Consider the following 20,887-nt stretch of genomic DNA (forward strand, 5'->3'; position numbering starts at 1 on the left):
GGAGGAGGAGGAGAAGGAGGAGGGGGAGGAGGAGGAGGAAGAGGAGGAGAGATGGTTCCTTGAGGAAACTGCTGCTATTGAGATGAGACTTCAATATAAATTAAAATAAAAACATGAAAACCCACAAGCTTGCAGAGCACAACAGTCACATAACCTGATTCAGGCAACTTGCAGGCTTGCCATGGAATCCAGAAGGGTGATGGAGGAAGCACATTTTCAGGGAGGTGTTTTTAGTGTTTCCCTGAACAAGTTTTCATGTTGTTATTTAGAATAGCATTTTGCAAAGTAAGACAATCGTGTGATGCTTTTTTCCCCCCTTTTTGTATCTTCTATATGAAAGCTTTCCTACATGTATCATGCCCAAATGCATCCATGGAATCAGTGGCCATAATGCAGATGAACCAGGGTGGTATCTAATTGCAATTAGCCTTTATGGAAACCTTGTATTTTCATGGATTAGTGGATCATGTCCTTGGCAATGAACAACAAGATAGGGGCTGAAATGCATTAAATGGCATAAGTTGATCCAATCATTTGACACAATTATCTCTAGAAAGCATAAGAAGACATTTAAAGATCTGCTTGTTCTCCCTAATAACATGCAGCTCAATAATAACATCCAAAGAGATTCGGTTTCTCAAACAGAAAATAATTTTTATAGGTGGCATGCAGTCAGTGTTGATGCACATGCCAGTCTATCCAGATGTGGAGCTGTAAACCTTTCTATTAAAGATTATTCCCTTCAATGTAATTCTTTGACATTTCCTATTTTGGGTCCAGAATTCTAAAAGAACAAGTTTAATCAGTGGTGGGATTCAAATAATTTAACAACCAGTTCTCTGCCCTAATGAGTTCTTCCAACAACTAGTTCACCAAACTGCTCAGAAAGTTAACAACCGGTTCTCCTGAAGTGGTGCGACCTGGCTGAATCCCACCACTGAGTTTAACGAGAAATTCCTTTTGTAACAATACAGCCCAGTCCCTAGGTATAAAAATAGGACCATATAAGATGCTAAGGGAAATCAGTGATCCCACAAAGAATTTTAAAGAAAACAAGGCAAGCCAGTCTATATAAGTAAGCTACATATATTTGCAGAAGTAGAATTTGGACTCCAGAATACACAGAGGATTCTGAATAGGATTGTTTAAGAGGGTATTCTCATTAGGTTAGGTAGAGGGTTTTTTCCCTTAATTTTTTTCTCTCTCTTGGGAGTTATAGTCTACCTTAAAGAATGTTCCAAAAAGTGAAAGACAGCCTCTTAAGAAAAGTTGACTATTGTCCAATTAAGAGATACAATCCATCTCTGATAACACATATCTAATCAGGAAACCCCAAAATTACGTCATCACTGAAGCCTTCTCAATGACCTCATAAAGCTACTAATCAGTTTAGCAAATAAAGATTTTGTGTGAAGAACCATTATAATTGGGATGCATTTGTTGTTCAGTCGCTAAGTCATGTCTGACTCCTTGTGACACCATGGAACACTGCATGATAGGTCTCCCTGTCCTCCATTGTTTCTTGGAGTTTGTCCAAATTCATATTCATTGCATCAATGATATTATCTAATCATACCAAGAAAGAATGTATGCATACTGTGTCTTTTTCAGGCTTCCCACAATGGGTCTAATTTACCAGAAGTAAATTAGGGAGGATATTGAACATAAGCATACAGAGGCTTGCTATTAAAAAAATATTTCTATTTTTCCTCCATGTATGAATCACCATGGTGTGGTGTTTTTTTTTTTAAATCTATGGATAAATTATTCAAGTTGACAAAAAATCAGGGCAAATTGATGCAGGTTTATGCATTCTATTTTATAGAAGGATAAGGAATCCCAGAAATAGTTCTCTCCACATCCTGCTTCCTCTGAAGAAGAGAGAATTGGAAATTCAAGCACAGCAAATGAAGTACAAATTGACATATAGTCTTGAGAAGCAGCAATCTGCCACTTCAGATCAGATTTCTAGAAAGTGGCTTCCATTCTAACCAAGGCTGTGATGGCCTTCAAGCACTCCAAATATAACTCTGCACCCATAAAATATATATCTCATTATCGTTAAAATCCAATGACTTCCTGTGTCATTAGGAAATTATACATTTATTACAATTTTAGATATGAATAAGGCAGTGTGGCAGGTATAGTCAGCAAGTAAGCTCTTTACTGAGAATAGGTAGATGAATATATTACCTGCTTTCCTATACCTGATATTTATTATCATCACCACAAAGTAAATCATTCTGCATTATGATTTTGAAATTCAGAGATATTTAAGATGTATCTTAACATTCAAAGTTGAACTCATAGAAGTGTCATATAGTATACAATATTTCTCCATGGAAAGATTACAATGATATACTGAGAATTTGCCATGTAGCTTATTCTAAATACAATATAAACATGCCTCTTACCATGAAATGATGCCCATTTAATACCAGACCTTATTTCACTCATCAGAAATTGTAACTTTATATAATGCAGATATTTTTTATTTTTAATACATTATGAAATAATTACCTATAATTACACTTCCATGTATAAAACAATTGCATTTCTTTTCTTGTCATTCTTGTTTGGTTTTATCCCAGCCTGTAATATGTATGCATGAGTCTGTAATTCTTTAATAAACGTCATTGTAAATGACATTTTTTGATAAAGTTCAAAAACCTCAAAGTTTGAGGGTAAAAAGCTGCCTCCTATCCAGAGTACAAAAATGAAAAAGCAAAGCATAAGCCATTGCTAAGGGGTTGCCTTTGAGCTGGGAAAATGCATAACCTTTCAGCTCTTTATTAACTACACCATCCTATAGTCAAGGAATACTGGAATTTTCCAGTATGTCTTCAGATCTGTTCATTACCTGAAATGAGAATAGAGAGATAGTTCAATTGTTCCAAACTCTTTAGTAGGAGTTTATTTTGTGAAGGTGCTATGTATATATGAAAAGATAGTATACATTTCAGCCCATAAGGATGAGAGAAACAAATATCTCTAAGCTGCTGTGATTTGCTTTGAACTTTCTTCTTCTTCTTTCAATGCGTCCTCAGATACAAATCGGTTTAGATTGTTGGAGGCTCATGAGATGTATCCTTGAAGCTTCTGTTTGGTAGAGATAGGGTGAGCCCAGTTTGTGTTGCAAAGTTGCCAAAAGATGAAGCTGTTGTGATGAAGTACATCAAGGCTTGTTCTGGGTAAATAAAAGCTTCGCATACAGCAACAGCTCTGCAGGTGGAACATTTCTCTATTTGATGCCGAAGGTTCCTGGCTCCCTTGTGTCTTTTCAACCAAAAAGAGTCTGTATATCTGAAAGGCCCCTATTTCTATACTTTTAACCTCTCTAGACCTTTTGCGTTTGCTTTACTTGCACTCATTTTTCCCTTTTTGCCCAAACTCACTCTGTCTTGTCTGTCACATCAGATATAAGTGATTGTTACGACATTCACAATGCTTGCCTTAGAAGTTTAAGTGGCATAAGTGAGCAGAAAAGATGGCACAGATAAATAAGTAACTGGAAACACAATTTATTTTCTTCTTCTTAAAGTTTTTCTGGAAGTTTTTGTTTTGTAGAATTGAAAAACTAACTGTACTAACTAGGTACCACAGCAAGTAAAAACTGTCACAGAATCAGTACACTTAAAGTTCCAGTTTTGACCTGAAATGCCACGTGAAACCTCAAAGCAAACTCAACAGACATTAATTATGCTTGATCAAATTTATGTAGTTTGAGCTAGACCTTTCAGTGCTAGCTCTTGACATGCATATACCCAGAAGCAAATTACACAGCTAGTGTAATAACTAGTGAGGAAATTATGGCCAAAACAAAAAGGCAATTTATTTTAAAATGTATAACATTCATTTACTGACCCTTACTGCCAGAACTTGATATAACAACAGTAGATCCATAACTTAAACTGGAATGTGGGCCACTGCTGAAACTATATAACTATGGAAGGGGTAAGGAGATAGGCCAGATTTTTAAAGAAGTTTAATTAAGGGGAATAGACCAGGGGTGTCAAACTCATGGCATCACGTGATGTATCAGGACTTTTTCCCCCTTTGCGAAACCAGGCGTGGGTGTGGCCAGTGCATGACACATCTGGCCACGAGCCGTGAGTTTGACAGCCCTGGAATAGACCAAAACTCATTCTCTTAACTGAGATAGTATGATGGCGATAGAATGGGAAAAGAAGAAGAGCATATGGAGGTGAATAAGACATAAACATCACCCTTGTAAGTTATTTCCTTCACCTTATCCCCTTTATTGGATATTTCTAGTTTTGGGGGGATTAAGGAAAGGCTTTTCATATCCTCAATTCATTCTTTTTTATTACGGTATTTTTAGCATCAATAAATAAAACCAATAAATAGAAACGAGGGCTAAGAATTGGCCTATAGATGGGATTATAATCTTTGTAACAGGTGTGTGCCTTAGAGCATATAAATAAATGCAAATTTACTTGTAATAATAAATGAGGGACGTCTGAAACTTAATTAAGTAATTTCATCTTACACATTGGATTTTGTCCTTTCAGAAGATGCATTAACAATTTGCCACTCTCATGCATGAAGGGTTCCATTGTGAGGCCAAAGAGGGTTTTGGCACTTGTCTTTCTTTCAAAATGCCTGGTATTATTTTTCAGAGCTGGTCTGGGTTAAGAAAAGCAGCAGCCTATGGAAAGTTTGCACAACTCTGAAATATTCACCTGAGGGGAAAGAGGATTACTTCCAAATTCAGGTGTTATTTCAGGTAGTGTGCTTACTTTCCCTGTTTTATTTTTGTAACAGCAAACAGTAGTACACACACAAACCCTTCCTCCATCTGATAGGTGAACCTGTATGTGTTTCCTATTTTCGTCTATTGTCCCGGAAAGTAAATGGATACATCCATGTAGACATCTTTGAGTTGATGAAGCTGGAATGAATCCTCCTTACATTTGTGATTTAGCTCAGTGTTTGGGGTTCTGATGACACATTTAGCTCTAAAGTGGGTGATATATAGTGAACTAAATCATAACTCAAAGCGTGAATGGAATGTAGTCATATTTTCTGGCCAATACATCTTGAAATGAGTACACAAAATATGAAATTGTATGCATGCTTACATGAAAATAAACCCAGATAGATCTCAATAATTCTACATTTGTTTAAAAAAATAACAACCTGATGAAGTCTAGTAGTAGAGGTAAACTTTATTTTGTTTTCTAACACATGGGATAATATTTCACCTGGCTAATATATGCCTTTGAATTCTACCTTTTAGTTGAATATGAACATTTTATTATTACTATTATAATTTTTATTATAACTATGGCAACTTTATGAGCGATGAACCAACTCCCAGAATTCCTGAGTATGGCTGATTCAGGAATTCTGGGAGTTGAAGTCCACAGTTTGCGAAATTCCCATGGTTGCCCACCCTCTCACCCCAAGCTAGATTTATAAAGAGGCAGGGCATTTGCTAGCAGAGTGAGAAGGGGAGCAAACCATGAAATATGTGCAAATGCAAACAACTCATAAGTCATGCAAATACCATAAAGTATGTACTTGCATCAGACATTGAGATGCAAATTTGTGATGACTGCATTTGTATAATATAAGTGCTCATGTGTGTCCATTTTGGTATCATGATTTGCTGTGCATGTCAGTGTAAAGGGGCCTTTACTCCTGAATCCAAAGAAAGCAAAGTAGTAAAAGGCTTGCCAAAGATCTTCATTTAGCTACAGTTGTTGGGATTTTTGAAAGTAGCTATGAATATTAAAAGAGTAAAAACTTTTTTATTGTATATGTACAATAACTCAATATTCCAAGAAGGTCCAGGACTTTTGTAAGAAGGCCCTCCATAGCTTATTTCCCAAGACTTATGAGTCTCTTTGGAGATATGCTATTATTAATGGCACGCATGAAATTTATTCCTGGGCATTATAAGTCCCCCTTTTGCATTCCCCAGTGTTCAGTAAACTGAAAGCAAAGTGGAAAACATTTTTGTTCATACTACCCTCAATAAATGGGCTTAACCACAAAACAAATCTCATAATTCACCTCTTCAGTCCCAGTGGTTACAGGACAAATCCACTAGATTTAGCAATAAGTCTTAAATACACTGCACTGACAGGTGTACAAAAAGTTAGGGTTCTCTTATTCTTTACCTTTACAGGAGCTTCTTGTTGCTATGGTTTCAAAGATTTAATTGAAATCAATTTTGTTTTTACTTATTCTGCATGGTTAATGCATTTGTTTTCACTCGTGCTATTTACAATATGTTTGGAGCTCTCAAGAGAAATTTTGATGGTGGGAAAGATGATAAATAAATAGAAGGACAAGGTGACACATACGTGGTTTTTTTTTAAATAAAAACCTATGTAAGAGCAATGAAGTACTATGACTACTGTCAGAAAGGATTATCTCTAATAAAATCTTGCTAAATATAGAGAAATTGGAAAATATACTGGGAAAAAAAGCAATCATATTAGAGATAGAAGCACTTTTTCAAATGAAAATGGACTGGGATGTTAATGGAAGGAATGAAAATTTAATAAGATTATAAAGAGTATAAAGAATATAGCAAAAAGAAGTTCATTATGTCTTTCCCCCTTTCTATTTCTTTTGTACGGTTACTTAGAGATATAGGGTAGAAATTTGGCAAATCAAAGTGGACAAAAGCAATTTGTTTTCATGTAATGCTTTATTATAGGATTCATAGATTTGAAATATAGAGAAGCTAATTTAGGGTAGGATTAGTTGCTAACAATAGCCAGCAGCCTCATAAGTGAGAAGGAAGGTGGGAAGGTGGCAGTCAGGGCATCATGATGGAAGTCCCACCCCTTTCTAGTGCATTGGTGCCTCCATCTTGTTTATTTTGACCCTCTTGTAGGTATCATTGAGAATAGCTCTTGCAAACATTATCAAAATGTGTTCCATATTGTCAGTCTCTAGCAGTGATGAAGTTATAGTGTCCATTTCACTCAAACAATTAAATTCTTACCCTCTTTCCACCCAAAGAAAGTCCTTTCCCAAATATTGCCCCTGAAAGCCCACATTTGCATGATGTCATTATACTATTGCCAAACCCAGTACAGTGGAGCCTCAGGTCGCAACTGTTATGTTTTAGGAAAGACGACTCGAGACCAGTTAATCATCAGTTCTCTTTTATTTTTATTTTTGGAACTGAGCGACAACAGAGCTGCGGCAGCCTCTTTTATAGCGCCTGCTTGCAGCTCGCGGCCAATGACGGCTATTTGATTTTCCCACCATTGGCCGAACCAATCAGAACCAAAAATTTAAACATTCAAATATATAACAACCCTCCCTATGTGGTACAGTCCCACCCCTATGGTCATGTAAATAGGTGGGGCTTTTATGGTTCCTACTGGACCTGTGCAATTCAGTCATAGTGTTGTCTTCGGGCTGCTCGGATGGGTTTGCTGTTCCTCCCATCCTCTTCTGTGGAACCTCCTGGAAGGTGGAGCCAGCCATGCTGCTCCTGCCTGGCCTTTCCAGGCTGGTTGAGTCAGCTTGGTTGCTCCTGCCAGGAGTGGCTTCGTGATGGTTTTCCAATGCCTGCTCCAGTCCTTCGAAGTTTTCTTCTTCAGGTACATGATTTTGATTTTCCCTTCGGGGTAATGGTGGTGTTAGTTGTTGTGTTGTTGTTAGGGTTTGTTGTGTTATTTCTCGTGCTTGTGGAGGGTCTCCCCCTCCCCTCTCATTTGTATTTGAGGGATCTCCCCCCTCTCTGGTTTGGTTATTATTTTGGTTTAATCTTTTATTTGGTTCTTGTGTTTGTGTGGGCCCTTCCCCTTCTTCCCCCTTTGGTTGTTGGTGTTTCTTAATATGGCCCTTGATCTGAGTTGGTCTATATGTCTCCTCCAGCTCTTTCCATCATCTGTCTCTACCCTGTTTGACCGGGGTCCTGTTACTTGGATTATTTTAGCTGGTATCTATAATGGCTCCCCCGTTAGGTTTTTTTGCATAGATCAGGTCCCCTGTTTTAAATGTACAGCATTTACTGGAGGAGTCTGTTGGTTTTTCTGTGCTATATATGGGGTGTAGTCTATCTAAACTAGATCTTAGTTTTCTTCCCATCAATAGTTCTGCTGGGCTTTTGTTAGCCGTGGCATTTGGTGTGATGTGCTGTATCGTTAGCAATTTATATATTTTTTCCTGGATATCTCCAGCTTCTAGCCTGTGTAATGTTTCTTTGGTAAAACGGACCATGCGTTCTGCCTGTCCATTTGTAGCCGTCTAACCCGGCACTGTTAAAGCATATCTTATACCTAGTTCGGCTAGGAACCTCTCAAATGTTACTGCAGTGAATTGCGGTCCATTGTCAGATACAATTAAATCCAGCAATCCATGCTTTGCAAAAAGCTTTCTTAGTTGTCTAATAACAGCTTCTGTTGTGGTTGAATGCATGACGCTTACCTCTAGCCAATTTGAGTAAGCGTCTACTACTATTAAGAATGTATGCCCTTTTGTTGGTCCAGCAAAATCAATGTGTATTCTAGACCATGGGCCCCTAGGTTTTTCCCAGTCAACTACAGGTCCAGAAGGGGGTGCAGGTCTAGATTCCTGGCATTGTTTGCACATTGCTACCCATTTCCCTATATCTGAATCCATCCCTGGCCACCATACATAACTCCTAGCCAGGGACTTCATTCGGACAATACCTGGGTGACCTTCATGTAATAGTTTAAGTATTTGTTCCCTCAATCTGTCTGGTATGATCACTCTATCCCCCCACAGTACACATCCTTTTAAAATTGACAGCTCAGTTTGTCTGAGCCGAAATGGTTTAACGGTCTCATCGCTTTCAGTCTCTGGCCACCCTTTACCTAGTCAATTTAAAATCCATGCCAGGATTCTGTCTCTCGCGGTTTCCTTCGCAATGTCTGTTGCTGTTATGGGTAGGTTTTCCAGCATCTCAATGTGCAGGGTTGATGTGGTTGGTGCAGGATCCTCCTCTAATTCAGGTGGGTGGAATGGCTCAGGGCGTCAGCATGTGTTATGTTCTTTCCTGGCCGGTAGATTAATTCGTAGTTGTATGCAGCGAGGAATTCGGACCACCTCGTCATTCGCGATGACAAAATGTTCGGTGTGGGTTTGTTTCCTGTGAGTATTCCTAAAAGAGGTTTATGATCAGTGACCAGTGAAAATTTCCTTCCATAGATGTACTCGTGGAATTTTTTAACTCCTGTTATCGCGGCCAACGCTTCTCTATCCAATTGACTGTAGTTCTGCTCCACTTTTGATAGGGTTTTTGAATGGAACACGATCGATGCCTCTCTTCCATTGGGTAATATATGGCTGAGTATGGCCCCGACGCCAAACGGTGATGCATCGCAGGTTAAAGTTAGTGGCAGGGTTTCGCTATATTGGATTAGTACACAGTCTGATGTAATTAAGTCTTTGATTCCCTGGAATGCGGTTTCTTCTCGTCGCCCCCAGATCCAGGTAGCTTTTTTATCCAGCAACCTGTGTAGCGGTTCTACTATCGTTGCCTTCTGTGGCAAAAATACATTGTAAAAATTAATAAGTCCCAGGAAGACTTGTACGTCTGTTTTATTTTCGGGTCTGGGAGCTCCCTGAATTGCTCTATTTTTCTTTTCAGTGGGGTGGATCCCTTCTTTATCTATAAGGTATCCCAGGAATTCAACCTTATTGTTGGCTAATTGGCATTTCTCTCTTTTAACTTTAAGTCCTGCTTCTTTAAATTTTTGTAAGACCTCCCTCAGATGGTTTTTGAGTTGTTTTTCATCCTTGGCTTATATCAGCACATCATCAAAATATGGCACTACCCCTTTAAATACTTGCAATAGGCGCTCCATTAGACTCTGAAATACCCCTGGGGCCACACTAACTCCAAATTGTAGTTTTTTGCATTTGAATGCCCCTCTATGAGTCACTATTATTTGGGCTTCCATGGTCTCTGGGTCAATTGGCAACTGTTGATAAGCTTGCGCGAGGTCTAATTTCGCGAAAATTTTGCCTCCCCTCAAAGAATGTAACAGGTGCTGTACCACCGGAACTGGGTATGCGCTTTGTTGTAGCACATGGTTGAGGGTGGCCTTGTAGTCTCTGCAGATGCGTACGGACCCATCTGGTTTGATAGGGGTCACAATTGGGGTTGCGTGGTCTATTGGTTCTAATACCCCCTGTGTGATACGTTTATCTAATTGTTCATCAATTTTTGGTTTTAATGCAAAAGGGACTCGTCTTGCCTTTAATCTTATTGGGGCTATCTTAGGATCCAAATTAAATGAGATAAGGGACCCTTAGTACTTGCCCAGTTCTCCATTGAAGACGTCCTGGAATTCTCTCATCAGGTTCTCTTCCCAGCTTGTCTCAGCAATGTTGTTTATTCCGGTCACTCCGATTCCTAGCAGTTCGAACCATTTGAGTCCCAGTAGGCTGGGGCAATCCCAGTCGACTATGGTCAATGGAAGGATTTTCGTGTATTTTTTAAATTTGATCTGGAAATGCCCGGTTCCAACTACAGGAATTCTGTTTCCCTGGTAGTCTTTAAGTGTGAGTTTTTGTTTTTCTAGTTCCTTTCTTTTCATGTCGGGTATCAGGCTTTTGAGAGTGTTCCATGATACCATTGATAGATACAAACCGGAATCCACCTCCATCTCACATGGCTGGCCTTCTATGTTGACTTGCACCAGTACCTTCTTCGCATTTACTGTGCTCGAGTGTCCAATAGTTATTGTCTGGTGTGTTTCTTCTTTTCTATTGGCTTCCTTCCACCACTTGTTTCTGCTTTCTTGGCTCCAATGGCTCCCTGTCTGCCTTTCTCTCGCTCTGGGGGTGGGGGGGTATTTCCTCTTCATCTAGGGCTATAGTTATTTCTGTTTCAGCATGCCCTTGCTATGTGTCCCCGCCATTCACAATGCCTGCAAATAGCATCGAAGAAATGGCATTCAGAATATGGGTGGTCCCCTCCACACCCGGCACAACAAAACCCCGACTTTCTTTCCCTGCACTCCCGTCTGCCATTCTCCAACCAAAGTTGATTTACTTCTTCTTCCTCATCAGTTTCAGATAGGGATTCAATGTCCTCATGGTGTGTCGTGGTGGTGGTTTTTTGAGTTTCCTCTTGCTTCTTGTTTTGAGCTTGGTTAGTGTCTTTTGGGGTTTCCTGTGTTACTTTATTCATCTGTCTCATGGTGGCTGCTGATCTTTGTGCTGCTTCTGCTGCGGTGGCTTCTTCTATTGCCTTGGTCAATGTTATTTTGGGTCTGGTCAGTAGTCGGCTCTGTAGTGTAAGGTCTCTTAATCCAAGAACCACGTGGACCCTCATAGCCCCATCCCTGTTTAGGAATTCGCACGGTCCTCCAATGTCTCTTAGGGCTGCAACAAAATCTCTGATGCTTTTGTCTTCCTTTTGGTTGCGCTTGTAAAATTCGTGTCACTTGATAAGGCATGAGACGGTGGTGTATAATGGGCTTGTAGTAACTTGTCTAATTCCGGCCACGCCATTTTCTTTACATTGTGGGGTGACGCTATTGCCTTCGCCATTTTGAAAACTGTGGGTCCTCAGCAGGTGGCGAGTTGTTGCCGGCCATCTCGTCTAGCTCGGTTCTCATTGCCACGTACTCAACTGGTCTCCTTGTCTCAGAATCCCATCCTTGTTGCCAGTGTTATGTTTTGGGAAAGACGACTTGAGACCAGTTAATCGTCAGTTCTCTTTTATTTTTATTTTTGGAACTGAGTGACAACAGAGCCGTGGCAGCCTCTTTTATAGCGGCTGCTCGCAGCTCGTGGCCAATGATGGCTATTTGATTTTCCCACCATCAGCCAAACCAATCAGAACGGAACATTCAAACATTCAAATATATAACAACTGTAATATGTTCCAGACTCTGGTCACGACCCAATTTGGTCGTGTCCGGAAGCACGACTGACTATGCATGCATGCAGTCAAAAATATGGCACCGAAGGGGAAATCGGCCCAGAAAGGAAATCTTTCCACACTGATTTTGTTTGCCAGCCAATTTTTGAATAGTAACCCGATTCAAAAATCCTGTGGATTTTTTGTTTGCCACCCAATTTGGTCGCAAACAGGAGTGTTCACAACCTGAGGCTCCACTGTATAGTATTTCAGGCCCCCATAGCCACCCCAAATTGTTAAGCTTACCTTCTAGTCATGAAAAGATGTCCATCATATTCTCTAATACTCTCTTACATAGCATTGGCCCACCCCAAAATTATGTGTCTATTGCTCCCACAATTTACAGACAGCATGGTCAATGATGAATATTAAGAATATTATAACTGGATACCAGAACCACTTGCAATTATTTTTTTAGCAAAACTGTATCCTCTCTCCCTTACATACTTTCCATAGAATTGGGTGAAAGAGCATTTACACATTGCTTCCTCCAAGCGTTGACTGCCAACACTGAATTTTAAGTGGGATGATAGATTTCCTAATGCTTGAGGCTATTACTAAACACATCTTCTCCTGGATTTTAGTTGTTTTTAAGTGAGCTCATGTTGGGCAGATGTGTCCATAAACTGATGTTTTAATGATACGATCAAATTAAAAATCGAATTTATTTTTTGCAAAACCTTGGAGGGTTTCCCAATGTGCCAGGAGCTCTTCACTCATACAGGCAGAGGTGGGATTCTACCTGGTTGGACCGGTTCTATAGAACTGGTTGTTATGAATCTGCCCGGTTTGGAAAACTGGCAAATCGTGCCACTGGCTGGCCCCTACTCTATCCTCCCCACGCACTCACTCCTTACCTGGCATGTGTGCCATCCAACTTGCCTGCCTTTGGTAAGTTGCTATTTTCCCTTTTTTTCCCCCAACCATCAGCTGTCCTGCTGTGCCAGGAGATTTAGATTAGCTAGAAAGCAGGAAATCTTTGGATTTCTTGCTTTCTAGCTAATCTAAAAGCAGAGCTGAACCTTCCTTAGGACTGAAGCTTCTATTTTTCAGTGCAACTCAGACAATAGATTGCAGAATGGTAGATCTCTAAGTGAATCTGTGATTCTGTGAGCAACTCAATCTGTCTGCCTGCTTTGGCTGAATTGGGGTAAAAGTTGCTTTTTTATTAAAAAAAAGTCAATATTTTCATAAATATTTATAATATTTACATACAAGCCATGCCCAGCCAGTCACATGACTACCAACCCATGCCCAGTCAGCAAGCCATGCCCAGTCACATGACTACTAAGCCACACCCACAAATTAGGCCATGCCACAGAACTGGTTGTTAAGAAATTTGAATCCCACCCCTAAATATAGGCTATCACTTTCAGTAGTGCCTTCTAAAGTGATTCTACTTCATTGAATATCTAAGTTTCTCAATATGGCAGAGAGATCTTATATACTTCTTGGGGACAATTCTTTGGGGGGCGGGGAATGAACTATGTAAGAGGAAGAAGCAGTTACCTGGAATCAGACAAAACTTTACCTTTAAAAAATATTCTTTGTAAAAAGGCTTAACAACAACAAATGTCCATTGGTCAACAGAGAATTGTTTATCCAAGAGGAAAACAAATTCTGAATTTAAGGCAGTTGTCCATCAAAAGTATTATAAGTATAGACACAACTATTGTGTGCTGCCCAGTTTTCCAATCTTGTCAATTTGGGACTGCCAACACCAGTTGAAACTAATGCTTGATATTCCTCCTATTAAGTCTGTGTTTGTGTGGGAAAGAAAGATTCTTGTATGTGTGTATATATGCACATCAGCCAAAAGCTATTTATCTCCATCAGCATATAGCAACTAATCTGTCACAGAAGGCACTTTCACACCCAGGTACCCACATGCATGTACGCACATTTCTCTTTCTTTCCAGAAGAGTTTTAAAAAGACATGTCTCAAGAAGTGTCTACCAAGAAAGGAAAAGAAAGAGGGCTACAAAAACTGGAAATGAGGAGAATAACTTGGCAGGGAAGGAAAAACAAACCTTGTTTAAGCATTAGAAAAATAGGCTTAATTTAATCAGGGAGAAGCAGGAAGAAGCTGTGCTTTTCCTAAATTTGATTGTGGTGATTAAGCTTATCTTTAAAAGCATCCGTGCTAATGAGATGTGCCATTGTTCACATCTTCTGTTGATTTGCTTCATTTCAGTATCTTTTTGGCATCCGTGAGGTAGGGTGGCAGTTGTTTTACAAGTAACTACTTGGGGCCTCCTATCTCTACAATACTGCAGCTAACATATGCATCCAATCAGAATGCAGTCTCCTTGGCTACCAAAGCCCTATCAAAACTAGAAGCTTGAATCTAAGCTAATATTAAATATCTGTGCCCTGTCAAGTTGGCCAATTAATAGGAAGGAGAGTAAACAGAATGTGTGATCAAGGACAAGGGAAGATCTGAAGTCAGAAACTTTTGAGGGACAGCATTCAAAAACAGCCATATATTTAAAACAGAAAAGGGGAGATATGTATGCAGTAAACATAGCTAGGAATTGAAAGTAATGAGGAAGGCAAAATTTGTCAAAAATCTAAACCATCAAGCATAGATAGTGGCAGAGATGCCATTTTAGGTTTCAGCAGGAAGAGGTGAGTAAAACAGACAAAAGAGCAAGATTCACAATATATTGGAAATATTTTATTTGGGATATATTGAAGATATAACTCAATATAAAAATATATTTTAAATGTATTTAACTGCCAAACTTTATGCATCTCAGAGTGACTATGGATAGAAATGTGATATGAAAATGGCTCCACATCTTATTATATGGTAGTCTTTTGGGTTTGAAGAAGATACACTGTTGTGCAGTTCTTCTGTGGACATGGGAGTGGCTCTACAGTGTCATTCTGGAAGTGTAGAATCTAGCACAATGGGGGCAATAAAAGTCCATTGTTGTAATAACTGTGGCTATTATTTTGTGATGCCACTTGTGGTTTTCTATCAGTTTGTGGTGATGCCTGTCTTCAAAGCTGGTGGAGGCTTCATAGCACAGAGCTCACCAATGGGTTTTGTCAACAGCTGCAGCTTCTAGTTCTCTTCGGTGGATAACACAGTGGCATAGTTTTCTCCCCCAGGATTTTGTGGTGCTTCTGTGGTTGGCTCTAGGTCTCTTCCCAGACGGCAGTACACTAGAAAGCAACTGGCGAGGTATGTGGCAGTCCTCCATTCTGATGATGTTTTCCATATTATCTGAGCTTTGATAATAAGGGCTCAATGCTGATGGATCCCACATGGTCCAGGTCCTCCAGGTTGGAGACCTGACCTTGCCAACCAATGCTGAAGGTAGAGCAGAGAAAACACATGTGAAATTTCTCCAGTTGTTTGGTGTGTCTTTGGTACAGAGTCCAGGAGTCACATTCATATAGAAGAAAAGGGGTAACCATAGCCCTGTAGGCTTTCAGCTTTGTGGAGATAAGGATATTGCAGGGATTTATTTTACTGTTGAGCTAAGTAACTGTACCTGAATATATGATAATAAAACATTTGAGAAGAAATAAATGCAAATGGAATTGAAGGACTGGTTCATTCCTTGAATTCCATTGTTGTGGTTGCATTAATTCTGGGTAACCCTAGACTCTCACAGCTTATCCATCTGATGAATGTGTTATGTTGCTGTTTGCATGTTTTGGGGCTGTTTGCATGTTCTGGGGCTGCAGGTAACCAAAAGGCTGTCTCTTTTCCCTCACTTGCAAATGTTTGGAATATCCTGAGAGTTTTAATCTTTTCCCGACCGACATACTGATCTATTGCAAATTTAGTTTTGACTAGAATATTTCCTTTTTCTCCACACAATTGAGATTTTGATATTCTCTCACAGTGGAGAACATAATGCACTGAAAGAAATCTAGTAGGCAGGTGCACAATAGCCATTAAGCTCTCTTGCTAGCATCTGCCAATGCAATCAAGCCATTCCAGAGCTAAAAATCTTTCTGCATGTATTGGAGAAGGTTCCATCATTACAAACTAGAGTCCTTCTGAAGGCTATTCTCCCCAGGGTGGTAGCTGTAATGATTTTAAAGATTACCTTGTCATGAAGAGGTAAGATCCATGTAAATCCTTCATAGTTCTTTTATACAAAGGATGTGGTGGTGGTGGTGGTGGGAGAATACCAGGAATATATGATGAGAGTCTGGGAAATTAAATCAAGTTTTCAAAGAGAATTTAGCCTTTTGAAAACAGTTCTAAATAGCCTTCTCCTTAAGAAGCTTTTATAGGTGTTGGCAGTAGTCTGCTCACAGCTGGATTCTGCACTTCTTTTTCCTTGCACTCATTTATGCCATTGTAAATTAGGAGTGGCTCATTTTAGCTGAGTGGAGCTTAACTGAGAGGATAATCAGGTCTTCTGATTTTATTGAAATGTTATCACTGAGTTCAGTCCCCAAATGTCAGCATCTTCATTCCTTCTAGATAATGCTGTCACATAATTAATAAGACTGTTACAGATGATCTTCCACTAATTAGGCAATATACTTGTTCTACTTACTAATTAAAGAATTACTCTGACATTTTGACTTCCTAAGCTGTCAGCCTTTCATGTATGTGTATGTGTGGGTGTATACAATCAGATACAGAAACACACAATGTTTTATGTGTGTTTGTGTATGTGTGTTTTCCAGTAATAACGATTAACAAGATCCTAAGGGCTACTTGATTAAAAAAAAAAGACACTGCTTAGACATAATATATAAGAGCATGACACAATCTCATGCACAGATTATTACTATATTTCTCTATGTCTAATCAAGACATCTAAAATATTTTTTTCTCTACAGTCACAATATTCTCTTGTATGAAGATGGCCATGCTGTTGTTGCTGATTTTGGAGGTAAAACAAATGGATTTTTTTAAAAAACAGAGTACATTTTTCCATTTTCTGTAAAAAAATACACCAGGATGACATAATGATTTTGCATGGGTGGATGGATACTTTGGAATGTTGAGTACATGTCACAGATCACTTATAAATAATTGGCTTTGAGTCATCAGTTGAGCTGCAGGAGATATTTTGCAGAAGCACACACCCTTATGTTCCTCCAATTTTGTAGTCCGGTTTGGATACATGACAGGTTGGTACAAATGGTAAAAGCGAGGTCTGCAAAATGCCACTGATTCTTTGTCCTTTGATTGACTCATGATTGCAAAGATACAGTATTTCCATATAGCAACTCTTAACTGTAGATGTTTGTGTAAAAGGGCCCTGGGCTTAAAGTAAAAAGCCTTTAAAAATGCAAAAATAAAAACAAACAAACCTATACAGCATTTTTCTGCATTAGAAGTTGCCATGTGCAGCATCGTTAAGGAATTGAAACACCTGGTTTGGTCTTTGGCAGCCTGCTGAAGTCTTCGTTGCTGAAATATTCAAATAATTTCTGTGTTTTTACAAAATTATTGTTATGCTTCATGAAACCAATCACTTGGATACTCAGCTGCAGTATTACTGCATTTCTGTTTTGTTTCCATATTAGCTGCTTACACTTTTTTCCACTTGCTTATCTAAATTAAGTGATATTGATTTACAAATACTGTCCTTCCTTTGTTTTTGCTTTAATTTTTAATCTTAGAATCAAGATTTTTGCAGTCTCTGGATGAAGACAATATGACCAAGCAACCTGGGGTTTGCCTTTTTTTCTCTTTAACATTTTCATGTGTTTGAGTGTGTGTGTATGTTCTATGTATAGTATACATACATACATACATACATACATACATACATATATATACACCATGTTTCTCCAACAATACAGCCTCCACCAATAGGAAGGCCCAGCATGATTTCTAGGCATAAGGTGAAATTAAGCCCCACCCCCAAAATTTAGGCCTATTTAAACCATGCTTTCCCCGCCATTTCTCACATCGTTCGTTAGAACTACACGAGGTGAAGAGAAATGGGCGGGGGAAGGGTGGGGGGATGGGGAGAAAACTTGCCTTTAGGAGTGCCCTGCAGGTAGCCTAGGCTAGATTACCCCGATAGCCGAAAGGAGCTCCCTGAAGGCAGAGTCCCAGCCACTTCAAGGTGTGGCATGGCTACCCGTGTCCCCTCGCCTTTAGGCAGTCTCTTTCGGGCAATGGAAGCTCCCCAAGTGCAGTCACCAGCCACTTCAATCCGCTGGTAGAAGTGGCCTGGGGCAAGCGCACACACACACTCCTCTTGCTGCGAGGCCACTTCAATCGGCAGACGAAAGCTCCCTTGAAGGCAGAGTCCCCAGCCGCTTCAGGGCATGGCATGGCTACCCGTGTCCCCTCGCCTTTAGGGCAGTCTCTTTCAGGCGATGGAAGCTCCCCAAGTGCAGTCACCAGCCACTTCAATCGGCCGATAGAAGCGGCCTCGGGGCGAGCGCACACACACACTCCCCTCACAATGAGGCCACTTCTACCGGCTGATTGAAGTGGCTGGTGACTGCATTTGGGGAGCTTCCATCGCCCGAAAGATTCTGCCTAAAGGCGAGGGGACATGGGCAGCCATGCCTCTCCCTGAAGTGGCTGGGGATTCTGCCTTCAAGGGAGCTTTTGTTTGCCGATAGAAGCAGCCTCATGGCGAGGGGACTGTGTGTGTATGTGTGCGTTCGCCCCAAGGCCGCTTCTACCGGCCGATCGAAGTGGCTGGTGACTGCATTTGGGGAGCTTCCATCGCCCGAAAGAGACTGCCTAAAGGCGAGGGGACATGGGCAGCCACGCCTCACCCTGAAGCGGCTGGGGACTCTGCCTTCAAGGGAGCTTTCATCTGCCAATAGAAGCGGCCTCATGGCGAGGGGAGTGTGTGTGTGTGTGTGTGTGTGTGTGTGTTTGTGTGTGTGTGCACGCACACTTGCCCCGAGGCCACTTCTACCGGTCGATTGAAGGGGCTAGTGACTGCATTTGGGGAGCTTCCATCCCCCAAAAGAGACTGCCTAAAGACAAGGGGACATGGGCAGCCACGCCACGCCCTGAAGCAGCTGGGGACTCTGCCTTCGGGGAGCTTTCGTCAGCTGATAGAAGCGGCCTCACAGCAAGGTACATGTGTATGGGCCACTCTAGGTGGGGGAGGAAATTAAGTCACCCCCGAAAAGACGGCCTAGGCATTTTTTCAGGGGTTAAAAAAAAAAATAAGGCCCAGCCTTATTTTGTGAGAAACACGGTATTTATTTGTATGATGTATGTATGTATGTATGTATGTGTATATATATATATATATATATATATATATATATATATATATATATATATTCTGAGGTTCTCATGGTATTTGTATGTGGATCTTTGGTTGTTCGGGTTTTCTCCCGCGTAAGATTCAAGTATCTAGGTAACATTTCGATGAAGTCTCATTCATCATCTTCAGGCTTCTGTCTTCGGCTCTGTGCTTCTCAGAGTGAAGCTCTGAGAAGCACAGAGCGAGACAGAAGCCTGAAGATGATGAATGAGACTTCATCAACGTACCTAGATAGAATCTTACAGGAGAAACCAACAAGATCCATATATATATATATATATATATATATATATATATATATATATATATATATATATATATATATCCAAGTTAAAGTATATTGATAGTATGTTCTATTGTTTCTTGTCTACATTAATTTTCAGTAGACTGCTCAAGAGCAACAAAGATTATTGAGGAAAAAAAATATTCTTTCTACTTTGCATGCAGGAATGGGTTCTAGTTTGCATCACTAAGTATCCTAATATTAGCTTACATTAGCAACTTTAGTTCAGAATCAAATTGTAACTCTTGGTGGACTAGCTTCCCGCCCACTCCTGCTTATGTTGTAATTGTTTTTTCCTCTCCAAGTTTTCATGAAGAACTCCTGTGAAACAAATGTTGTGTTTTGTACTGAGAATTACCACTGACAGCTTGCAAATTTGGTGCTGTTCTGAGAAAATCCCTTTTCTCAAATTGTCTTTGAAAAATACAGTGCCTGAGAGGGGAGAACTGAGTTGTTGTTGGTGGAACCCCCACAGATTAACCTTACTGAAGATATTCCTAAGCATGCTGATTGCCACTATGGGTATTATTTCCAAACTTTTCTAGCCCAATTCACTAAACCAGAACTCTCTAAAAATGTCCTCATTTCTATCACTATATAAATATCTTAGTGAGGCTTCTTTCAAATCCAAAGAATTGCAGGCAGTCATCACTTAATGATCCTACTTGGACTGGGGTTTGGGTCACTAAGTGAAGCCTCTCGTTAGACAAAACATCACATGACAACACTGTTTATTGACAGCAGTTACCAGATTGTGATCATTTGGTCAGATTGGCAACCATGCCATCATTAGGCAAGGACTTCATGCTTCTCCTGACCTACCATGCTCACCTCCCCCTCACACATATCTCTCAATCTCTGCTGTTTTGGTGCCACCCTCACCAACCCCAGCTCCCCCAGGTGCCTTCGTTTGACCTCTGCTACCCTTTTCTCCCAGTGCTGATGAGGGCTACCCAGCTGAGGCAGCTACTGGCCCTTCACACAGGCTTCCCTCAACCTCATAGGGGCCTCCTGAAGAGCTCCCAAAACACTAACACACTTCATCAGCATAGGAGAAAGAAGACAGTAAAGACAGTTGGTGTGGCAGTGTATGTGTCAGAGATAGATGGTAGAGTGCAAGGAGCCCCCCCCCAAAAAAAACATAAAGCACAGATGTGCAGGAGATAGATGGATGGTAAGAGTTGAAAGGCTATGGTCATAAATGTGAAAGACTGCCATGAACCCAATTTTTTTATCCCTTGACCATGGGATGTTGCAACAGCTATTGTTCTGACCAAGGCTTCCTGAGACAGTAACAATCACATGCTGTTCCCAAAACCCTTTTTTTTTATTTCAATGGCTGTGAATTATATGCATTCACAGCCCATAATGAGTCCCAAACAGTTTATGAATAGTCCAACAGAAGTCTGCCATAGTCTTTTCAAGATAAGGCTGATAAGCACCCGCCTTTATCTCCCTTGAAATGCTGCCAAAGACTAAATTGCCAAT

The 20,887-nt window shown here is 40.3% G+C and overlaps 1 protein-coding gene across 2 annotated transcripts in view; it reads left to right on the plus strand.

The window, feature by feature from the left end:
• Positions 1-20,887, plus strand: part of LOC113436045 (serine/threonine-protein kinase TNNI3K) — a 256,652-nt gene that overhangs the window by 163,373 nt on the left and 72,392 nt on the right. For both annotated transcript variants that reach the window (XM_087930027.1, XM_026700174.2), the window contains 2 exons: positions 16,703-16,755; positions 17,492-17,544. In XM_087930027.1, the coding sequence (XP_087786153.1) occupies positions 16,703-16,755; positions 17,492-17,544 (106 nt within the window). The remainder of the gene's footprint in view (positions 1-16,702; positions 16,756-17,491; positions 17,545-20,887) is intronic.

Source organism: Pseudonaja textilis, chromosome 3 (genome assembly GCF_049901715.1).
Source record: "Pseudonaja textilis isolate UNSWEBS1 chromosome 3, rPseTex1.2, whole genome shotgun sequence".
NCBI classification, from domain to species: domain Eukaryota; kingdom Metazoa; phylum Chordata; class Lepidosauria; order Squamata; family Elapidae; genus Pseudonaja; species Pseudonaja textilis.